This window comes from Panthera uncia, assembly GCF_023721935.1.
Source record: "Panthera uncia isolate 11264 chromosome C1 unlocalized genomic scaffold, Puncia_PCG_1.0 HiC_scaffold_3, whole genome shotgun sequence".
NCBI lineage: Eukaryota > Metazoa > Chordata > Mammalia > Carnivora > Felidae > Panthera > Panthera uncia.
This window is the reverse complement of record NW_026057584.1, coordinates 91,235,128-91,259,258: the sequence shown is the minus strand read 5'-3', so window position 1 is coordinate 91,259,258 and position 24,131 is coordinate 91,235,128. Positions and strand designations below refer to the sequence as shown.

At 36.7% G+C, this 24,131-nt stretch overlaps 1 protein-coding gene across 1 annotated transcript; it reads right to left on the bottom strand.

Annotated features, from left to right (window-relative positions):
* Positions 1-3,046: 3,046 nt before the first annotated feature.
* On the bottom strand, positions 3,047-3,455 carry LOC125911654 (thymosin beta-10). The gene has a single exon (XM_049615684.1). It carries the CDS (start codon positions 3,371-3,373, stop codon positions 3,239-3,241), a length of 135 nt encoding a protein of 44 aa, XP_049471641.1. The 5' UTR covers positions 3,374-3,455; the 3' UTR covers positions 3,047-3,238.
* Positions 3,456-24,131: the final 20,676 nt, after the last annotated feature.

Below are 24,131 nucleotides of genomic sequence, written 5' to 3'. Positions count from 1 at the left end.
TGAAACCTATCAACATGAGAGCTTTCTCTCTAGAAGTGCCAAAGCGACAGCATTACTTGAATAGCTTTCTACTAAGTATATTTGTGACCCTGCAGCTCCAGCATAAAGTTTACCCAAAACTCTTATCAAGGCAGAAACTTTGTAAATGGTTTATTGGATTATCAGGTCAGCTGGCAGATACTTTGACTCTCCTGTGCATAATAAAATACATAATATATTTTAATTTTTTATAGTCTGTAATGTCTTGAGTGAATTACTTATACTGTATACTTTTGTTATTTTTTCTTTTGAAAGTCTCCTTAATAGAAGATTAAGTATGGGGAAGTTAGAGCTCTATTGGACTTACATTTCCCCTTAAGAGTTCTTCACATGACTGAAGGCAAGAGTGTTCTAGGAAATTATATTTTGTTTATAGGTTGCAAATCTGTGTGTTCACAGTATGTATGGGCAAAAAAAAAAATCATACATTGAGATTCATTACCTATACTTCTTAAAATACATGCTATCTACTTAAATACAATTTTAAAAGAGTTTTCATTATGTTTGCAACTGAATGAGAGGATATAAAATAAATGTTTTTTCTAGAAAAAATTGCCATTTTAAAGGTGTGTTGTCTCACCAAAGAGGAGGGATCTAAATTTGGAAATAGAGTTGCAGTGCATTTTATTTTTCACAGCAGTGTAATAATATTTTGAAGAATGTTTTCTTTCCAAAGAAACATAGAAATATTTTCACATGAATATTTCTTCCTTAGAAGACCTTTTAAGATGAAAAAAAAAAAAAAGGTTTCTATAGATAAATAGCTTATGCTCCTTTTAAATACTGCTTCATTAATTAACAGTAGCATGTTATGATGTGGGAATAGGATAACTGTCATTCTATCTGAATGTCTGTTTATCAGAAAAATATGGCTACACTTGAGCTTTAATTTGGCTTAACCAGTTTTGGCTTCTTGCTTCTTTTTGACCAGGCCAACTCCCACTCATCCTAGGCTAGTCCAAATCATTCCTGGCAGTGTTTTGCTCACTTGGGACTTACTATGTCGGCAGGAGACCCAGACTGTAATGGAGTAAGAAGTCTTGTTCTTGAGTATTAATATGGAAGGCAGCCCAAGCTTATTCATAATTAAGTACATTCAGGTATACCATTCTTGTGTGTGGTGTTGGTGTTTGCACCTTTGATGAAATCTTGTTTTAAGTAGGAAATATCATATGCCATAAATCAAGAGAAACAGTGATTCATTCCTCAGGGTTATTTGGGAGGATTTAATAGGGCAGATATTCCTAGGACATTTCACCTCTCCCCTACATAGTACTCATTATTCCAAAACTCAGGTATATGGCACCCCATCTCAGAGGCAGCATGGAATGGCTCGTAAGGGCTAGTGTTCTTCCATTTTTTTATCCTTTATGCCTGTCTGCCAATCCAGACTGCTCTCACGTTGTGATATGTCACTGAGCTGAGCTCAGAGGAGATGCAATTTTTCTTCTCTGTTCTTGCCCTGTCATCATTTCCAAGAAAAATTGGTGTTCTCGTTATTTTTTAAGTTTGTTTATTTTGAGAGAGAGACAGAGACAGCAAGAGAAGGGCAGAGACAGAGAGGCAGAGAGAATCCCAAGCAGGGCTCGAACCCAGGAACAATGAGATCATGACCTGAGCCAAAACCAAGGGGTGGATGCCTAACTGAGCCACCTGGGTCCCCCCAAAATTGTTTTTTTCTTAAGAGATTTCTCTCCCCCACATTGATGCCTCCACATAAACTATTATTGATCATTCCAAAGTAATACCCCCTAGGTTGTTACAATCTTTTGAATTTTTGATCATTTTTGAGAGCTGCCAGAATAACTCATGAAAGAAATTTTCCTTTACCTGTTGTCCACTTTGTCTTGTGTTTTACTGTTTTAATATTAGGCATTGCTACTCTGAAAATATTCAAAATCACTTTCAGTTGTTCAAGATATTCTTAGGTACTTCTAGAATGTTCTTTATTAGGCTGGCTTGGTAAATGTCCCCAGTGCTGTTGCCTGGGAGCAAGAATTCATGTCTTCTTCAAGGGTCCTTCCAGCTGGACTAAGACTGAAACTGACATGAGATAGATTAACATGAGAAAATCAAATTTAACAGTGCATGAATGGGAGATGCACACAGATGTGGAAATTCCAAAGACAGGCAAAATGAGGTATACAAGTCATCCCGAACTAAAGAGAATGGGGTGGGAGTCTGGGACTTCAGGGGAAAGGAGTGCAATTCATGGGGTGATAAGAGGAGCAAATGTTTGATAATTAGATGTTTGCCCTGCCATGTGGATGGATCACTCAGATAAAATTTATCTCTGAGAATAACCACTATTTTGGGAAAGAACTCCAGTTGAGATTCTTCTGTAGTTAAGGGTGGTGCCAACATTTCTTTTGAGCCCATAGGGTCTTGATTGCTTTCAGCTTGAAGTAATCTTCATGCCAAAATGGCCCATCTTAGGGCAGTTTGCCCTTAGCCCCTATACTGTCCCTAGGCAGGAATTTCAGGATTGGCTGCAGACAGCTATTAAATTATGAAGCAGGTAAATTTTGTCAAATTTTGTCTTTGTAACTCTTTCACTGTGTTCCCACACCTCCTTAGCTCCTTAACTCCTGAAGTCCTGAAATACTACTTTGGATAAGTCAGTTTTAATAGGAAATCACATGGTCTGTGTTTGCAATTTTAGAAAACTGTTTTCTTAACCAAGTACTTAAAGTAGAAGTTCTCAAGTATTTTTCTAAAAAATAGTGGCAGAACATACTTTTTAAGTTTTTATGAATCATTCTGTCATTTAAGCTTTAAATACAGAATGGAAACTTCGCTCTTTTTTTTTGTTTTTCATTTTTTTCAGGCATTGAAGGAATATGCTTTTGACTTTAACCACCAGATTTGGTTATATTAAACATACTTTTTATTTATTTTTATTTATTTATTTATTTATTTATTTATTTATTTGTTTATTTATTTATTTATTTTTGCCACGAGGTGTGTTTTATTTTCATTAATCATACAAATAATTTGCTATAATATCCCAGGGCAAACCGGAGAATTTGGCAGTCCGATTGGTGGGGGTCCCCTCAGAGACCCACAGGCCGGTGGCGTCGGCACGGAGTGCCCGGGTTCACAGTGCAGCTTGTCGCTCGTGTCCATCTTGCAGGTGTCTCTACTTCCTCCACGACTAGGGTGTCTCGAAGATGACGGGGCTGGGGAATCCTTTAGGCTCTTAGGAAATTTCGCTCCGCTTCTCCTGCTCAATGGTCTCTTTGGTCGGCAGGGTGTTCTTCTCCTGCGTCTCCGTTTTCTTCAGCTTGGCCTTATCGAAGCTGGCGATTTCCCCCATGTCTGGCTTGTCTGCCATTTTCTTAAAGCGATCCGTGGAGTTCCGCCTCGAGCCCGGCGACTGGTGCTCCCACTCGCGTTGCTGCAGCAAGAGACCTAAACATACTTTTTAGAATGTTAAGTTGAACTTATGAACTTGCTGAATATCTGTTTTTTAATGGCATGCTAATTCTCCAGCTTTTTTTTTTAAAGATATAATTGACATGTAACATTGTATAAGTTGAAGACATACAATATGCTGATTTGGTACATTTATATATTGCAGTGATTATCAAGGCATTAACTAACATATCTCTCATGTCACATAGTTATCATTTCCTTTTTGTGGTAGGAACAATTATGATCTAGTCTCTTAACGACTTCAAAGTTTGTAATAGAGTATTGATTATAATCACCATGCATTAAATCTTCAGGGTTTACCTACTAGTTAAAGTTTGTACCCTTTAGATTTTTCAAGCTTTATCCCAATATCCCAATATCCCAGAACACAAGTTACCTAGATCCTGACTGGATCTTGTGATAAATCCCTACAGAAAAGCATTTGTTGAATCATGATTTTTCTTTTTTTTTTTTTTTTCTGTGTGACTTAAGAGTCAAGATAAAAATGGTCTCCCTGAGAAGTTTATCTAAATCTTCTGAAATCCAGAGTTCATTGTTTTCATAGCCTTTATTGATCATAAGAATAGAACAATCACCATGGGAGTGGAGGGTGTTTTAAAAAGTTTCCCAGGACCCTGCTCTGGAGACTGTAGTCTACACAGTTAAAGGGATTCAAGAATGTGTATTTGCTAACAAAGTTTTGTTTTTGCTAGTTCTTTTGGTCAGGCAAGTAAGTGGGTGAATACTGCCAGAACTGAGATTCTTGCCACTGAGGCTGCCATTTCTGCTGAGATCAGTTCTGGAAAAGATTTTCTCTGCAGTTGCCTTTCTCTGCAAGGCTGCCCTTCCTAATCCAAACAGTTAAGACAACCACTATTTGTTTGGTACTAAAAGCAGACCTGGGAGAACCCTCCTGTTTCATAGAAGGGGAGACTGAGGCTTACAGAGGTGTAATGACTTGCCCAAATCCACCCTGATGTATATAGGAGATTAAAGAGACTATCAGGTATGAGGTAAAACGCTGCCCTGTCATCTCCTAGCTGTGGGAATAGGAGAAAATTATTTAACCTTACTGAGTCTCAGTTTCATAAAATGTCAAATGGGTATAATAATGCCAACTACCTCATATGTATTCGTTAATAGAAAATGAAAATAGAAACTTTCTATCTCTTTGGGCATACAGTATGTGCTTGAAAAATGTTAGGTAGAATTGTTTTTCCTTAGTCTCTAACACATAATTTCTGTTAACAACTCACATTTGCTTTTACCTATACCATATTGCCTTTTAGAACTAAGTTATGCAGATTATTTCTCTTTTTACATTTAGCTACTTGAACATTTGTAGTCAAATATTTTGGTAGTAGTAACTCAGCTTAGATACATAGTAAAAGCTACTGTCACTGTTTCCTATATGGAAAGTCTATTTTATTGCTAAACATCCTGTTCAGCACTGCATTTTTTTTTTAGTGGTAAAAGGAAACATAGCTTTTTATATATTTGTGACTAATCTCCTATGAATTTGTGATTCTTTGGATCTTTATTTTTTTTTAAACATTTTTATGAAAGAGTACAGCAGAAAGATAGCCAAATCATTCTGGGTAGAGCTCTATGAATTTTCATAGTGAACATTTTCATTCAGTTACCACCAATGTCAAGAAATCCTACATTATCAACATCTCAGGTGGCCCTTTGGTGCTCCAGCTTTCTTACTACCTTCCTTTCACCAAGTAGAACTACCATTCACATTTCCAACACTGTTGTTGAGGAGGAGAAATTTTTACTTTACCTTTCAAGATTCTTCTGGCTAGTCGAAGAATTAAAATCATATGGGACAGATTAATATGACAAAAACAAAAGTTGAATAACCATATACTTCCTGTATACATGGGAGTGACCTTAGAAATAATGAGTAACTCCCTGAAATGGCCAGAAGTCATCACCTTAAATACCATCTTGAGCTAAAGACCAAGAAGATATTGGGACTGGGGAGTCAGTTATAGCAGGCTACCAGGAAAAGTGCAGTAAACACAAAGTTGTTATACATATTTAAGTTGCTGTCTTCTCCATTGATCAGAGTTTCTAGAGATTGAGTCACCGCCCCCCCCCCCTTTCCTGGTACAGAGAATGAGGCACTCTTACAAGTGGAGATTTCCTTTATACATGTAAGTATCTCTTACAAAAGGGTAATTTCTACCTGGTTTTCATTTTCATTTAAAAACTTTCATTTAAAAAACTTTCTGTAGATGGATTCTGCACTATATATTCTTTGGGCCTGCCTTTTCCTCCTCAGTATTATGTTTATGACATTTTCCATCTTGTGATTTGTACCAATATTTCATTGACATTGCTCTGTTATGTCCTTATGTATATCATACTATTGAATATACCACGTCTTAACTATTTTTGTTGTTGGGTGGACATTATGGTTGTTTTCAACTTGGGGATATTAGAAATAACACTACTGTGACCATCCCTGTACATGTCTTGAGGTGCTCATGTGTGTGCATTTCTGTTTAGTACATACCTAAGAGTAGAATTTCTGTCATAGGACATGCATATACATTCAACTTCAGTAGAGAATTGATTTTTCATTTTAACTTGTAAATTATCTCAGATTATCCTAAATGCAAATAGTATATACTTCTAAATAATGACCTGAAGTATGACCTGTCTGATACTAATCAAAAGGGGTCTGGAAGTCATATGGATACATTAAATGTTTATCTCCACATGTGCTCTTTGACAGAATATCAGTGACTGGTGTCTACCCCCAAGTTTTAAGAGAACAAGTGTAGGATCACTCCCTTGTGGCTGAATTCTGCTCACTTGTCTACTAAAACAGCCATTATAACCATTACCTTTCCTCTGTCTCTAATCTCTCCTCTCTTCCCCTCCACTCAATTCCTCACACAGCAACCCCAGCAAACATTCTAAATCACAAATCTGGCCATAAATAAAACCTTTCATGGGTCTCTTGCTACCTTTGGGGTAACGTGCAAACTCTACTATAGTTTATAAGATATTTAATGATCCTGTCCCTACCACATGTCTCCCAGCTCAGAGTCCTTTTCAAGTCAGCAAATCACTCAGGCCAAGGAAACAGCTTATGAGTTAGGAGGAAGGAGCCACTCCTGTGTTTCATCTTCCCCATCAGGCCTCATACAATGCTTTCTTGTAGACAGTGAGAAGTCACATTTTCAGGCTTATCAGCTAAATCAAGGGACTGTCTAATGTGCTTTTAACAAAAATTGACTCAACTTACAAGTTACCAAAACATTCTTTAATGAAGGTAGATGTTTGGATTTACTGTATTGCCTTTTCCCTGGAAGCTACTCCCCAAATTCCCTCTATGCTGGTTTACAATCCTGCTCCACTGCTATTTAAATATAGACCATCCAAGGCTGATTAGAGGTGTAGCTATCTTTCCTGAAGAGAAATCTTTCTCTTAGATGGCAAGGTAAGGGACACTGTGCTTATTACCTGTGCTGAAAGCATGAAAGTATGGAACCAATTGCAAAGTCTGTCTCAAAAGAATATTCTCTAATAGCAGAAGGGTTGTTCAAAACTATCTTCCACCCTAATAGACAACAATCTTGTTACCCTTGGAACTGAAGGTAAATTGATTTGAGTAGCAATATTAGAAAAGTTTGAATTGAAGCAATTCTCCAATGTACTGTGTGTCAAATGGGGGCCAGTAGGTTCCATGTGTCATAAACCCAAATGGTAATAACAGAGTGAAATTGCTGTTGCTTTGCTCTGTTTTGGAGCAAGAGAACACAATTGTATTTAAGCCATTGTTGATCCAAAATTTTACATTTGATTCCTTTAAAAAGACATTTGACATATGCGTAGTATTTCTGTATTTTTAAATCTTTGCTCAAATTTACCTTCTAAACGTTTTACCTATTTATTTACCCTTGCTCCTCCCATTTACCCTTCCTTGGTTCTCCTTTTCCCACTGTATGATTTCCTCATTTATTGTTGTTTTTAATTTCTGGCTGCCTCTTCATGCCACCCCTAAAACAGATACACTGCCTGGTTCTAGATAAGCACCTTGAAAAGTGATAACAGTGTTTTAGGTTAGGTTCTCCCAGAAACAGAGCCTGAGATATAGGATTCAAAAACAAGAAGTATAGTTCTTAAGTGCAGGAAGCAACACTAGGGAAGAAAATAAGAAGTGCTTCTTCAACAAGAGGTGTGTTATTAAGCCAGAAACCATGGTGACCACAAAAGCTGAAGCTTTTTGGGAATTCTAGGAGACTTGGAAAATATATGCCCAAGTTTTATCAGACCTGAAGGGCCAGGAAGCTGGGATATTCATGGGGAAATGCAGTGAGAAATACCAGGGACACGGATGTGTACTACATGGTCATTATTCTATTAGGAAAACAAATAAAGGATACTCTGGCCTGAAACACTCCCTTCTGACAGTCTCCCTGTACTGCTAAAGGGAAATGGCCTTACCATGAGGAAGTGACATCTTGTGGGAGATGACTTAAATGAATATATGGACTCTGTGAAACTCCCTTTTCCTTAGGCATGAGGGGACATAACTGCTGGCTGTGCAAATACCCCTGAATACAGAGAAAAATATAAGATATAGCATGGACCCATGGTTTGGAGTGGTATGATATGGTAGTTAATATATTACACTTTGCATTATTTAAATATTGAGTATTTCCATGCCATATAATTAACGACATTGGGAGGAGAGCTATAGAAATGTAGCAGGCAAAATTATGTTAAGTGTATGATATTGACAGGGACTTCTTGGCAATAGTAATTTTTAATGAGACTTGGTAGCTTTCAAAAAGAGAAGAGGTAAAAATAAAATTGAATTGTAAGTAATTATAAATGTGTTAGCAAATCACTCATTCATTCAGCAAACACTTGGAATAAATGATATGCCCAGAGGAAACCTCAATAATGCTCATAGAAACTTTACTGCTCACTTTCCACTGGGAACTTGCCTTCTTGGAAGCTCAAGTGAGTGGTTGGATAGATTGAAATTATAGATGATAATGCTCTAGATGCTTATAGCATCAGGACTGCTTTAGCTTTGAAAATGCATGAAGAAATTTGGACACAATCAGCAAAATTATCCATTCCTTCTCTATATTAGGATGATTTGCAACTAACAGAAACCTCAAACTAAATTGGCGTTAAAAAAAATACGAAAATCCATTACCTCCTGTAATAAGAAATCCAATGGTAATGCATGTTCTAGGATTGATTGATTCTGTGACTCAGCAATGTTATCAAGAACATAGTCGTTCTTAATTTCTCTTTCTCATCTTCTGTGTTGATTTAATCCTCAGGATGTTAGGAACTGCCATCAGCAGTTTCAGGCATAGCCTCCTGTTACAGCAATGATCAGAAGAATAAGAGAGTGTCCTTTGGGGGCATCTTAGGAACAACAAAATTTTCCCAGAGCCTCGTTCACTCCCCCAAAAGACTGCCTCATTGGCTGAAGTTGGATTTTATGTCCATTCTTAAGCCATCTCTGGAAGGAGTCATGGGATGAACTTGATTAGCTCAATCAAATATTTTCCAACCTTTAATTTTTTAAACTTCACAGTACATATAGAAAACAGTAATATTCATCTGACAAGCTGGAATATGTGTTGGAATTTGTCTGTGGCAACAGTGAATGGTCTGAGACCCTAGATTCAGTGTCTAATACACACGTGAAATCCACCTAAGAGACCCTGGTGGTAGGGCAGTGCTTTCATGTGCATGTGAATCATGTGACATATCTTGCTAAAATGCAGGCGGTTGTCTTCCCAGGGGATAGGGACTGTGATTTTAACAAGCTCCCAGATGGTGGTAAAGCTGTTGGACTGTAGATTACATTTTCGGATGCTAATGTATATCAGTTGAGAAGGAACTCTTTCTTAGACCAGAGAATCACCTGGGATAGATTGTATTTTGAGGAATGAACTAAAATGTCCACTGTATACTCTTAATTTTACTCTTTTTGACATTGAATTTGATAAGAGTAAAATTAGTTTTAAGTAACATTTTTAAGCCTTACATTGAGATGGAAAAATTAATGTCTGTAATTGAATATCTGAAAGTCTCTCGTGTGTTAAGAAAAATGACTTAATACTTTCCCTATGAGGATATGAATTGCCTGTCCCTTCCTTGACACTTTTTTTGGAGAGCGGGGGGGTGGTGGGGACAAGGGTATCATTCCATTTTGCAAGTTATTTGGCATAACCAAATTTCCAGTGCCTCAGTCCATATGATAAATAAGCGAGCTTGAAATCAGATAAGCAGTACATCCATACACCATTTTTGTTGAAAATTAAATTGTTAGTCTATATTTTCCACTTTTTTAAAAAAAAGATACATTTTGCACATGTAGTGACTAAAGTTATGTCCATATGAAGCTAAAAAAATGATAAGTTCAGTAAAGTCCAGGGAAAATCATTTACCAAAATGAAGCATTTGGTGACATGAACCTAGACCTATCTGGATTCTCTTGTCCCCTTTACCCCAAAGCTCTACGTATTAGAATTGAAGTCCTCTATATCTAGGAAACCAAACAAGAAAGATAATTGAGTAAAATACTGAATGATTGTGAGGAAACAATTGGTCAATTTGGCTATTTAAAGCAAAATAGGGATAGCAAAGATCTAAGAGAAAAACTGAATTGAAACAGCTTTGGAATGTAAAAATGAAATATGAACATCTTGAACTCAGTATATGATCCTCTTTGCATGAATTATTGCCTGTCATTTGAAATGCACATTATTCAAAACTACCAAAAAATCTGTTCTGGCTTATTACTTAATTAAAAGTAAGTTATGAGAATTTTCAATCTTTATATAATTTATATCATTTGTAAGTCATGAATTTCCCATAATTCTGTTGGCCTTAATCATCAAAAAAAAAAGTATCACTATGCTTAAATACAGTTGCTATTCATCTTTTCCACTCTCTAGCAGATGTTACAAAAGAAACTATCACAGCTGGTGAAAATTGATATTCAGAAGTATAAAACATGGCAGTGAAAAGATTAATTTTCTGTACTCAGTGCCCTTGAGTCTTGAAAACTTTAAACTTTCTTCACAGTAAGGCCAGTGGTTTCATTGTCTGGTTGGCAGTGGGCAGATGATAATGTTCTGCTCTATTTTACTTTATGGTGAACCAAAGAGGACTGGTTGTTTCTCTAATGAGTTTGTAAGGGATGCTTCGATGCTGACACATTAGCTGCATCCCTTGAACTACTATGATGAGGAAGTGAAACGTAGTTTTAACAACTTGCTAAAATTATCACCATTAGAGTGAATGAAGCACTAAAATATATATACCAGATGTTTAAAATGGTTAGATTTGGGAGAAAACCTACAATTAATTTACATTTTAGTGCTAAGTACAAATTTTAATTTATTCTGATTAACTACTTTATAGCCCATCTAGAATACCATTTGAAGGAGTTATGGAAAAGCTATAAAGGAAGTCATAATCAAGAGATGACATTTTATTGGCATAGAAGCAGAAGAGTTTCATGCCTGATGCCCATATTGCTCAAAAAGGTTCAACTTTCACTTGCCCAGAACCTGTTATTGAATTACAGGCTTGGAATCAATATGGAACCAGATTAACTCACTTAATTATAATTTGTGCCAAGATTTAATCCCTCCACAGATCAGGTAAATTGCTCTAATCTACATGTACATACTTTATACTTGCCACAGTTAAGTCACCATGCAGAAGCATAAATAGATTTCTTGATGCAAATTATTATAAAAGGGACTGGCAAAGTGAAAACTGACAGCTGAGGCCAAAAGCTTTCCTATAGATGAGAAAACCTTTGAAAGTATAAATGCTGTTAAGACAACATGGTCAACAATAAGTGCCTGGCTTTGCATTAGGCATTCTATAAGTAGTAGCTGTCACTATTAACATCATTCTTGATTATGTTGCTGGTGAGGATTTTGGGGAAGGTTTTTGGAAACCACACCATATTACAAACTTTCTCTAAGTCCAGATCATTTAATCTGGTGATCCATTAGAAAATTATAGATTGCTGAGTTCATTATTTAGACTGATCAGTGTTTGCCACCAGGTCTTTGATTAATTGTTGAAATTTTAAAAATAGGAATTTTTGCCTTAAAATTTAGATTCCTAATATCTCTGTGAAAATAGTAATATCTGGCAAATATGAAGTGAATCTGAGAATGCCTGTCCTCTTTAGACAGACTCTGTCAGTATAATGGTTATCTTCCTTCCCTGTACCTAGTCGGGCATCAATAGCCAGGTTCATCCCTTTATGGTTGTGGTCTGGAGAGAGCAAATAAACAGTCACCTATATCTCATGTTTGGATAATTAAGTTATAAATCAGTGCAACACACTGCTATGTAAAATATGTTGTATCCTTCTACCTTAAAAAATAGACCTTCATAACAACCCAGAAGGCTAGGCTTAAATTTGGGATTCTCAAAGTTTGGAGTGGAATGTGGGGTTGTAAGGAGAGCCCATCTTCAGCCTATGGTTTGTACTTGTTCTCTTCCAGCCCACACTCCCACTATCTGTACAAGCTCTGTCCACTGCACACCAGCATCCATGTCCACACTTCAGGCCTAGGGGTACTTCTGTGAAGGCAGAGGTGCAACCCATCCTCCAGGGGGATACACCAAGGGAAGAGACCCACGCAAGTCATGAAGGCAACTCATACTCATTTGGCTGGGGAATTTTTTTCTTTTCTTTTCTTTTTTTTTTTTTTTTTTTTTACTGTTGTATATATTTGTTTTACTTTAAATTATACTATTGTTAACTTCTAGTTCTATATTAGTTTCAGGTGTACACTATAGTGATCCAACAGTTCCGTATGTTATCCAGTGCTCAAGACCAGTGCATTCCTAATCCCTTTCCCCTATTTCACCCATCTCCCACCCACCTCTCCTCTGGTAACCATTTGTTGTCTATAGTTCAGGATCTGTTTCTTGATTTGTCTTTTTTTTTTTCCTTTGTTCATTAACTTTGTTGCTTAAATTCCACATATGAATGAAATCATATGGTCTTTCTTTCTCTGGCTTATTTTGCTTAGCACTATACTCTGTAAATCCATCCATGTTGTTGTAAATAGCAAGATATTGTTCTTTTGTATGGCTGAATACTATTCCCTTGTATATATGCCACTTCTTCTCTCCCCATTGATCTAATGATGAGCTCTTGAGCTGCTTCCATAATTTGACTATTGTAAATAATGGTGCAATAAACATAGGGGTGCATAGATCCTTTCAAATTAGTATTTTCACATTATTTGGGTAAATGCCCAGTAGTGTGATTACTGGATCATAAGGTAGTTCTAGTTTTAATTTTTTGAGGAACATTTGGCAGACAATTCTAGAGTTCAGGCTTGTGGAATGTGATCTAACAGATTCTAGAAGGAGGCACAGATCAGACTGCCCATACACATGTCCCTGGTCTCTACAGATGATTCACCATAAGGAAGAGACACAGTGGGAACAGGGCCAGAGAGGGTTTGTCTGTGCTCAGGGGGAAGCCAGAGGCAATAGTCAGTGGCTACTTATCATGAGATTTGTGCTCTTGCTTTCTTATGGTAGTTTTACAATGAAAGCATTATTCTCAGAATTCAAGTCTCTATCAAAAATAACATGACTAATGGAAAAATAATGTGGAGAATTTCAAGAAGACGGAAAGGTCCTTGTTTTTAGATGGAGATTATTTTATGTATTTATGTCACGAGCCTGCAGTCTGCAGGTGTTGGAGTTCAAGGCCTTAATTTAGTCATCCTGCTGCCCATTTTGTAATGCTTTGTTTATGGTACATAGTTGTTCATGAATATTAATTGCTTGCCTTAATGCCAGAGAGTGAATTTGTAGAATGCTTATTTCAGTTGAAATAGGGAAGAAATTAGAGTTTAATTTAAAAGCCTTTTAGGAAAGTGCCCTTAAAACAATGACTTTCAATTTTCTGGTTTTAAGGTCCTTTATATTGTTAAAAATGAGGATCCCAAAGAACTTTTGTGTATATGGATTGTATCTGGGTTTACCATTTTCAATATATAAAGTAAGGAATTGAAAAAAGATTTAATTTATTTAAAATAATTAAAAGTAAACCCATTACATGTTAATAATACTTTAATGAAAAATCAGTATATATTCCAAAACAAAAAATTTTAGAAAGTAGAAATTGTTAGACATTTTGCAAATTTCTTTGATCTCTAGCATCATAGAAGATATTTGTTTCTGCATTCAATTGTTTGTAATAGGTTTTAGTGAAGAATAAGAAGAAATTCCAGCCTTACACAGGTAGATAGAAAAAGTTTGTGGTAGACCTTCTTAGATAACTCTAGATAGTCTTTGCTATATACCAAAATTTGAATAATAGTTTATCAACATTCAATTGCAACGTAAAATCTGAAATCCAGCAATCCACTTGTTATAATTTGTTAACTTAAAATCCAGTGAGCTGTCTGACATTTTGAATAAGTCTTTAATCCATGATTTTGTAACATCATGCACTGATCATTTAGAATATATTTTTGTCTATTGAGTTATGCTGAAATGTTGACATACTTCACCTCATAATATTAAAAATTCATATTAATATCACCACTCATCTTTCCAGAAAAAAATTAAGTATAGAGAAGCTCTGAAGCATTTCCACAGTTTTAATTTTTCCTCGGAAGCTTGATATTATCACTGTTCACTTCGATTTTTGAGAATTTATTTATTTATTTATTTATTTACTTATTTATTTATTAAAGTGTACTTACTTTGAAAGAGAGAGAATCCCAAGCAGCCTCCTCACTATCAGCACAGAGCTGAACGTGGGGCTTGAACTCAGGAACTGTGAGATGGTGACCTGAGTCAAAATCAAGGGTCAGGCACTTAACGGACTGAGCCACCCAGGCTAACCAAAAATGTTTTTATTTTATTTATTTTTTAAATATAATTTATTGACAAATTGGTTTCCATGCAACACCCAGTGCTCATCCCAACAGGTGCCCTCCTCAATGCCCATCACCCACTTTCCCCTCCCCCCACCCCCATCAACCCTCAGTTTGTTCTCAGTATTTAAGAGTCTCTTATGGTTTGCCTCCCTCCCTCTCTGTAACTTTTTTCTCCCCTTTTCCTCCCCCATGGTCTTCTGTTAAATTTCTCAAGATCCACATAAGAGTGAAAACATATGGTATCTGTCTGTCTCTGACTGACTTATTTCACTTAGCATAATAACTTTCAGTTCCATCCATGTTGCCGAAAATGGCCAGATTTCATTATTTCTCATTTGTCAAGTAGTATTCCATTGTATATGTAAACCACATCTTCTTTATCCATTCATCAGTTGATGGACATTTAGGCTCTTTCCATAATTTGGTTATTGTTGAAAGTGTTGCTATAAACATTAGGGTACAAGTGCCCCTATGCATCAGCACTCCTGTATCCCTTGGGTAAATCCCTAGCAGTGCTATTGCTGGGTCATAAGGTAGTTCTATTTTTAATTTTTTGAGGAAACTCCACACTGTTTTCCAGAGGGGCTGCACCAGTTTGCATTCCCACCAACAGTGCAAGAGCGTTCCCATTTCTCCACATCCTTGCCAGCATCTAGTCTCTTGCTTGTTCGTTTTAGCCACTGTGACCAGTGTGAGGTGGTATCTCAGTGTGGTTTTGATTTGTATTTCCCTGATGAGGAGTGACATTGAGCATCTTTTCATGTGCCTGTTGACCATTTGGATGTCTTCTTTAGAGAAATGTCTATTCATGTCTTCTGCCCATTTCTTCATTGGGTTATTTGTTTTTTGGGTGTGGAGTTTGGTGACTTCTTTATAGATTTTTAGATACTAGCCCTTTATCCGATATGTCATTTGCAAATAACTTTTCCTATTCCATCGGTTGCCTTTTAGTTTTGTTGATTGTTTCCTTTGCTGTGCAGAAGGTTTTTATCTCGATGAGGTCCCAATAGTTCATTTTTGCTTTTAATTCCCTTGCCTTTGGAGATGTCTCGAGTAAGAAATTGCTGCAGCTGAGGTCAAAGAGGTTGTTGCCAGCTTTCTCCTCTAGGAGTTTGATGGTTTCCTGTCTCACATTCAGGTCCTTTATCCATTTTGAGTTTATTTTTGTGAATGGTGTAAGAAAGTGGTCTGGTTTCATTCTTCAGCATGTTGCTGTCCATTTCTCCCAGCACCATTTCTTAAAGAGACTGCCTTTTTTCCATTGGATACTGTTTCCTGCTTTGTCAAAGATTAGTGGGCCATACATTTGTGGGTCCAATTCTGGTGAGTCTCTATTCTATTCCATTGGTCTTTGTGTCTGTTTTTGTGCCAATACCATACTGTCTTGATGATTACAGCTTTGTAGTAGACGCTAAAGTCTGGGATTGTTATGCTTCCCACTTTGGTTTTCTTCCTCTATATTACTTTGGCTATTCAGGGTCTTTTGTGGTTCCATGAAAATTTTAGGATTCCTAAACACCCACACACTACCAAAATTCAAACAGGAAGAAGTAGAAAATTTTAACAGACCCATAACTAGTGAAGAAACTGAATCAGTTACTAAAAATCTCCCAACAGATAAGAGTCCTGGACCAGATGGCTTCCCTGGGGAATTCTACAAGACATTTAAAGCAGAGTTAATACCTATCCTTCTCAAGCTGTTCCAAAAATAGAAAGGGAAGGAAAACTTCCAGACTCATTCTATGAAGCCAGCATTACTTTGATTGCCAAGCCAGACAGAAACCCAGCAAAATAAGAGAACTACAGGCCAATATCCCTGATAAATATGGATGTAAAAATTCTCAACAAGATACTAGCATATCGAATTCAACAGCATATAGAAAGAATTATTCACTATGATCAAGTGGGATTCATTCCTGGGCTGCAGGGCTTGTTCAATATTCGCAAATCAATCAATGTGATATATCACATTAATGAAAGAAAAGATAAGAACCATATGATCCTGTCAATTGATGCAGAAAAAGCATTTGACAAAATGCAGCATCCTTTCTTGATGAAAGCCCTTGACAAAGTCGGGATAGAAGGAACATACTTAAACATCATAAATGTTTCATAAATGAAGAGCCCACAGCTAATATCATCCTCAATGGGGAAAAACTGAGAGCTGTCCCCCTGAGATCAGGCACATGATAGGGATGTCCACTCTCACTGCTGTTGTTTAACATAGTGTTGAAAGTCCTAGCATCAGCAATCAGACAACAAAATGAAATCAAAGGCATCAAAATTGGCCTTTGATGATGTCCTTGATGGCCTTGATGAAGTCAAGCTTTTACTTTTCGCAGATGACATGATATAGGTGGAAAACCCGACAGACTCCACCAAAAGTCTCCTAGATCTGATACATGAATTCAGCAAAGTCGCAGGGGACAAAATCAAATTTCAGAAATCAGTTGCATTTTTATACACCATAATGAAGCAACAGAAAGAGAAATAAACTGATCCCATTCACAATTGCACCAAGAACCATAAAATAACCTAGGAATAAACTGAACAAAAGATGTAAAAGATCTGTATGCCGAAAACTATAGAAAGTTTATGAAGGAAATTGAAGAAGACCCAAAGAAATGGAAAAACATTCCATGCTCATGGACTGGAAGAATAAATATTGTCAAAATGTCAATACTACCTAAAGAAATTTACACATTCAATTCAATCCCAATCAAAATTGCACCAGCATTCTTCTCCAAGCTCGAAAATGTTCTTCGAAGTGATAGTGTTATCCCATGATCAAAGGAGCTAGTTTAGCTTGAAACTCAATTGTGTATAATTGCCTTTTGTTCAGAGAACCATCCAACCTCAATATGCAGTAGAAGAGTTACATACACACTTCAAAATTAGTCATGCAGCATATTATAAGTATATGTAGTCATGAGTGGAGTGGAGAAGAATGGAATGACTATAATACAGTTTGTCCCACTTCTTGATTCATTTTAGGTAACAGCAGTTTTACCCTCATTGCTTTTGCATCATCATTACAAATACTAGAAGAGTTTTAAAAAAAAATTAAAAAGCCAATGACATCTGTATTATTATTATGAAAATAGTTTTGACCACTATACCCTCTGGAGGTGTCTTAAGGACTCCTTAGCTGTCCACAAACTGCACTTTGGAAACAATTACCTTAAAAGTAGTAGGATGAGTATAGAATTTCCTGAAATGAAAGAGCATTTCCCTCTTAGATTTCCTGCTTAGTCATAATAAATCCATTATCTTTTTAAAGTTTATTTATTCTGAAAGAGAGGATGTGAGCAGGGGAGGGGTAGAGAGACAGGGAGAGAGAAAATCCCAAACAGGCTCCATGCTGTCAGCTCAGAGCTGGACCCCAAGGGCTTGAATTCTGGAAACTGAAATCATGACCTGAGATCATTCTAAGGGCTAAATCCCTTTTCTGCTCACTTTTATTCTTAGTTCTTTGTAATTCTGTCCAAGTGTTAAGTCTCTCTAGGACTGGGTGTTGTTTTTCAGAGACTCAAAGAGGGAAATAAACTTTTTAGAAGGGCCAGTGCCCTCAGTGGGCTTGAATGATATCATTTACTCTCCATATGTAACAGTCATGTTGGAATTAATATGTATTTAGATGTACAATCGCTGCTCAGGTCTTCACACTTACTACTTTCAAAGTACTTTTGGATTGTTCTTTAATATTTGAGACAAGAATGCAGTATTAGATTATCATTAGTGATTCTACAAAGAATATGCTTAGGCTATTTTTAGCAATTTAAAATCATAACTGTTATCGGTATTTACAAAAAGTCTGTGACCATGTTATTTGAGAGTTTTTGGAAACTCATTTTTATTTACAGGATATTATGCTAATTTAAAATACCAACACAAGGTGTTTATCATAGTACCATTAGGTCTCATCAAATTCTGCAACTCTGTAAAAAACCAGCTATAGGTATTAGATTATTTTATTCAATTTACATGTAGAGTGTACTGAGCAATAACTCTGAAGTTCTATCTTTATTGAGAAGAGATGAGAATTTTCACTTTTGATTAAACTAAATTGCATGTTTCAAGAACTTTCCAATTAATTATAATTCAAATAGAGATTTTCATTAGTGTTCAGAAGAGGCTAAATTTAAGTGCATTAATAAATTAACAAGATTAAAATTTTAACTGTGTGAAGGACTATGGGAAGTGTCTGGAGTTTTAAGAAGGCAACTTAGTAAAGCTTTGAAAATTAAGTCAATTTTGAAAAAAAGGATTTCTCTAAGTATGCAGTTCTTAGTTATTTCTCAAAACACTGAGACTGTATGCATACCATGACTTTTGCACTCAGAGAGAATGGCCAGTTTTTGATGTTTTAGTTTTATATCCATGACAGTTTTAAGGTTTTTTTCCTGGAACTATATAAAGTAATTAAACAGATATTTTCCAGAATGAATTAATATGGAGAATAAAGTCTGTAATCCTACTTTTACAAAGAGATCTTCTCATTTTAAATTAAATAATAATCCTAGAAGCTGGAGTCGGCAAGCTTCTTCTGTAAAGGACCAGATAGTAAATATTTTAGGCTTTGTAGGCCATATGATTCTCTGTCAGGACTACTCAGCTCTGTTGTATGGCAAAGTTAGCCATAAACAGTAAGTAAGCAAAGAACATGTCTGGGTTTCACAAAAAATTTTCTTTACACAGACAGGGAGTAGGCTAGATTTAGCCTATGGGTTGTCATTCACCAGCCCTCATGCCCCCTGTAAATAGCTTCACAGAATATCTCGAGTTAGAGAAGATAGTAACAATCAGATCATGTAAATAAAATAGTGCACCCCATTAGCCTTTTACACATCCAAGGGCTTTCAGGAACAGTTCCCCTAAAAGCGAAGAGTGCATTTCCTTAGACTCGTGGAAGTATCATTCTGTGCAAGCTTAGCCACAGGGTCCATTTTTGCATCCAAAACCTTATTCATTGACTAGTTATTAGTATAGGCCAGCTTTTCAACCATATCTCACATGTTCACCAAGAAGTTACTTAGTGTTCTAAGGTAAAAGCAACTGTGTAAATTCTCATGTTCAAATAATTTTCAGAAAAATAGAATTAAACTATTTTTTTATCTATAAAAAATTTAATAGACTTATATATAATGTAAATCTCCAGATGACAGGGTGGAAATATTTCCCAAACTTATTTAACCCTGAAAGCCCCCTTGAACAATCATAGGAGATCCATTGAACATAGTTTGAGAGTTGCTAGTTCTGGGCTTCAGTCTACCTATCAGCATTCTTAATTATAACTTGCCATCTGGAAATAGCTTCCATGGCTGAAGGGCTCAATAGACTCCTACAGATAATTATTCCTTTCCTCAGCCTGCACTTAGGGCTTTCTCTTCTCAGCACTACCATTTCCACCTTGATTGTGTCCTGATTTCTTCCCTACTTCCAGAACAGGGAGAAGTGACAAGAATTGGTGAAAGTAAAGAAGGATGTGGTGGATCTGTATGCCCACCACAGCTCAGGTTCTCTGAATTATAGATCAATGGTAATTCAGACTCCTGGAACATAAAATCATTGCACTGCACTCTGGTTCTAGCAAACAGCTTGAGGAAGAAAGAATGGGAGGTTATTAAGTGACAGAAGGCATAGATAAAAGCTGTGAAGGTTTGTTTTGTCCCACTTAGGAATGAGAAGTATCCTCAACAGGATGCCTTGGGATCTATGGCTCCTCGCTGGTGTTGGCCTTCTGCTGCACCAAACCATCATTTGTTCTGATATTCTGCTGGGTCTCCTGCTCATGGAAATAATATCAACAGTTCAAACTGATGAGCAGGATGCTTTACCCGTGTTATCTCATTAGTTCTTGGATTAATCCTGTGAGGAAAGTAGTACTCTGTTGCCTTTTTTTCTTTCTTTTTTTAATGTTTATTTTTGAGACAGAGAGAGGCAGGGCATGAGTGGGGGAGGGGCCGAGAGGGAGGGAGACACAAAACCCAAAGCAGGCTCCAGGATCTGAGCTCCCACTCATGAGCTATGAGACCATGACCTGAGCCAAAGTCAAACACTTAACCAACAGAGCCACCCAGGTGCCCTTCTCTTGCCTTTCTTAAAGCTGAAGAAAGTCTTCAGAGAGTGATCTTCAGAAGGTTTAAGTTATTGCCCTAGGTGCACAGCTGGTAACTCAGATCTAGGACTAAAACCCAAGGAAGCCTGTCTCCAGGTCTGAATTAATGCCTTTCTCTACTGAGTCAGTACGTGAGGGAGCAGAAGCCCCTAATCCCATCTGAAACCTTTAATGACCATTGAATATACTGGAGCAGTACACTCAGAAGTAAATATAATCTAATCCTTACCCTGAATGCACAGTATCCACTTCTTTGATTTCTAGTTATTGTGTGTGTTTTGTTTTGTTTTTTTATAGTTGGATTTCCAGAAGCAGTGAGTAGGGAATCAATTAATTCTAGGAAATTAAGTTAGGGAAGTTTCATAAAGGAAATTACAACTTACTTGAGCCTGTAGGATGATATTAACAAAAATAAAACGGAAAAAAGGGCTTCCAAGCACAGGAAAACACAAAGGTCCTCAGCCACTGGTGGGGGCTGGGAATAGTAAGTTGTTGGGTACAACTGGTTATAGCCTCAGGAGTCATTTCACAGACAGAATTTACAAGATGTGTTGATGGATTGGAACTTGAGGCAGAGAGGGCTAAGGAAGAATCATCTTTCAAGCTGGATGGCTAGTGAGATGCTAACACCATTAATGGACAGAGAAAACCTTGAGGGTTCGATGTGATGCTAGTTCCAGACATGTCTAGTTTGAGGTTCCTTAAGGTAGTTAAGCGCAGCTTTCTAATCCAGTAGTTTGATATTTAGATCTGAAGCATTGCAAAACACTCAGTACAGGGCAAACTGGGATAGAACAAAAAAGGTAAAAATATTTCAACTGATATTAACTTTTATAATCAGAAGTAACTTATCAAAGTGATGCAATACTAATTACCTAGATAAGGTATTCACATATATAGGAGTACATATAAATATATATACAGGGCGCCTGGGTGGCTCAGTCGGTTGAGCGCCGACTTCGGCTCAGGTCACGATCTCGCGGTCCGTGAGTTCGAGTCCCGCATTGGGCCCCTGTGCTGACAGCTCAGAGCCCGGAGCCTGTTTCAGATTCCGTGTCTCCCTCTCTCTGACCCTCCCCCATTCATGCTCTGTCTCTCTCTGTCTCAAAAATAAATAAATGTTAAAAAAAATTGAAAATAAATATATATACATAGTATATTTTATATGCTGTATATATTTATACAATTAAGATGCATGTTTGATATGTGTATGTATGTATATATGTATATCTTCTATCTTCTCTAAATGTGTCTTCTATATGTATATGTATATGTGTGTATATATATATACACACACGCATATATATGCATATATTTATATATATATCTTCTATGAAAAAAGGCACTTAGAATTTCAAAACATTGATATAGGAGTAGATTTGGGGGTATGACTTTAAAATTGGATCTTCATAAATTGTATCTACTGCTTACAATATAAGATACACATTTTCACTGATTATGAAGTTAGAAATAGAGGTGCTGATGACCCAAATGTTATTCACAGGGAGAAATAATGATTGCCATGCTAGGGCTGTGATAATGATGATGATCTCTAAAAGCTGTTAACAAAGTGGCTCTGTCTCTATGAGGCTGAGAACTCACAGTTTTTTCCTATCATTCTCTTTTTCTCCATTTCACATATGTACATGCACACAGTATATTATTAAGAATAACAAATCTTCTGAGGTGAAAAAACTAAGACACTGCCCACTGAATTTTAGAGAAGGGAGCACTCACTTGTGCCTTGCTTAAGAGAAGAGAGTTGCATATCACTAGAACTGAATGGACAGATACTGAGTTTGAAATTGCTAGATGCTAACCAGGAAAGAACCTTATCCATGACAAAGTTCCACCTGTCCTGTAGCATGAGCCACAGATATGTATAACATGATTTTCCTAGCATGACGACCAAATCCAGGACTAACATTCCCAAAGCAACACTCCTTCTGGCTGCCCTCAGTTCTCTGATTTTAGGGATAAAATTGAAATTCTGTGCATGTTAACCTAGTTTCCTATACTTGTTGATATTTGATCAAGGGAGGAACTTTACATTTTTGTGTGTTTGGCTTATAAGTGCTAACAAATAGAAAAGACTCATCTGCTCTCCTATTTCTCCAACTCTTAAGAAAATACTAATCCACCCAATCCTATAACCAATGAAAAAAATTAGGTTTTATTTATTTGGTGCTTACCAATTTAGTCTTACCATAAATTGTTTTATTTTTGTTTTAGGAATTATATTCATTGAACTAAAATCAAATGTATATTTGTGGGGCACCTGGGTGGCCTAGTCAGTTAAGTGTCTGACTTCGGCTCAGGTCATGATCTCACAGTTTGTGGGTTCAGTTCCCATGTTGGGCTCTGTGCTGACAGTTCAGAGCCTGGAGCCTGCTTCAGATTCTGTTGTCTTCTCTCTTTCTCTCTCTCTCACTCTCTCTCTCTCTCTCTCTCTCTCTGCCCCTCCCCCACTGGAGCTATCTCTCTCTCTTTCTCTCTCTGTCTCTATCTCAAAATTAAACATTAAAGAAATGTAAAAAAAAATCAAATGTATATTTGAAAATTCTTAATGTAGCTTTGAAAATCACTGTGTCACTCTGTAGATGTTGTGAATAGTTAAAAACAGGAAATCCTGACATAGTGACTATACGTAAAAATACGGTGCTGTACGCTTAAAAAAAATAAGTGTGTAGATCTCAAGGGTTCTTAACAACAAAAAAGGGACAGAAAGAAACTTTAGAGGATAATGTACGTGTTTGTTACCTTGATTGTGGTGATAGGTTCATGGGTTGATAGGCATATGCTCATGTGTATGTCAGACTTATCAAATTGTATATATCAAATGTGCAGGTATATCAATTATACTTCGGTAGGATTGGGGGGCAGGAAATCCCAAATTGGAACTCAGCATTATTCCTGATGTGTGTGTACACACACACACACACACACACACACACACACACACACATCCTAGATACATCTTCAATCTAGAATGTTTTTATGTTTTGCTGGCTGAAATTACTAACTGTATCTCAACCATCACTCACAGTTTGCAGAGAAAACCTTGTCTTCGTTGTCTGCTTCCCGCATCACTACATGCACACCCCTTGATGTACACCACATGACTGTGAAGTCCATAGAACAACATTTTTTTTTCTGTGTGGTATCATGTGGAGGAAACACTTGAGCAACTCAAGAGCAACAGGTATTCGTTAGAAAAATCCATCAGAGAAATCAATGGTAATTTGAGTTTCACCAAGGAGAAAATGCAAATAGATTGAGCAGAACATAAGATCAGAGTAATCACCAAGCTAGCATGGATGATGATGTTATAAACCGTGGTAAAGGAAGTACAGCTAAAACGTGTATTTCCTGGCCATTAGCATCTGCCAACTAACATTCGAAAGATTCTCATTAAGTACCAGCTAAGTGTCACCTACAGTGGATCACTGACTGTCAAAACAGTGACAGTGACTTTTTAGAAGTTTCTGCTAGATGTGATAGAATTCAAGGTGTAAATTTTAATTATGTTTTTTACTGACGACAATTCAGTTTAAATATACAAGACTATATTTTTATAAATCCATTCCAAATTATGATAGAAAGTAAGGTAAGTTAAAGATTTTAATAGGGGC

Coding starts and splice junctions, on each gene's coding strand:
- LOC125911654 (XM_049615684.1), bottom strand. CDS start 3,373: ATGGCAGACAAGCCAGACATGGGGGAAATCGCCAGCTTCGATAAGGCC.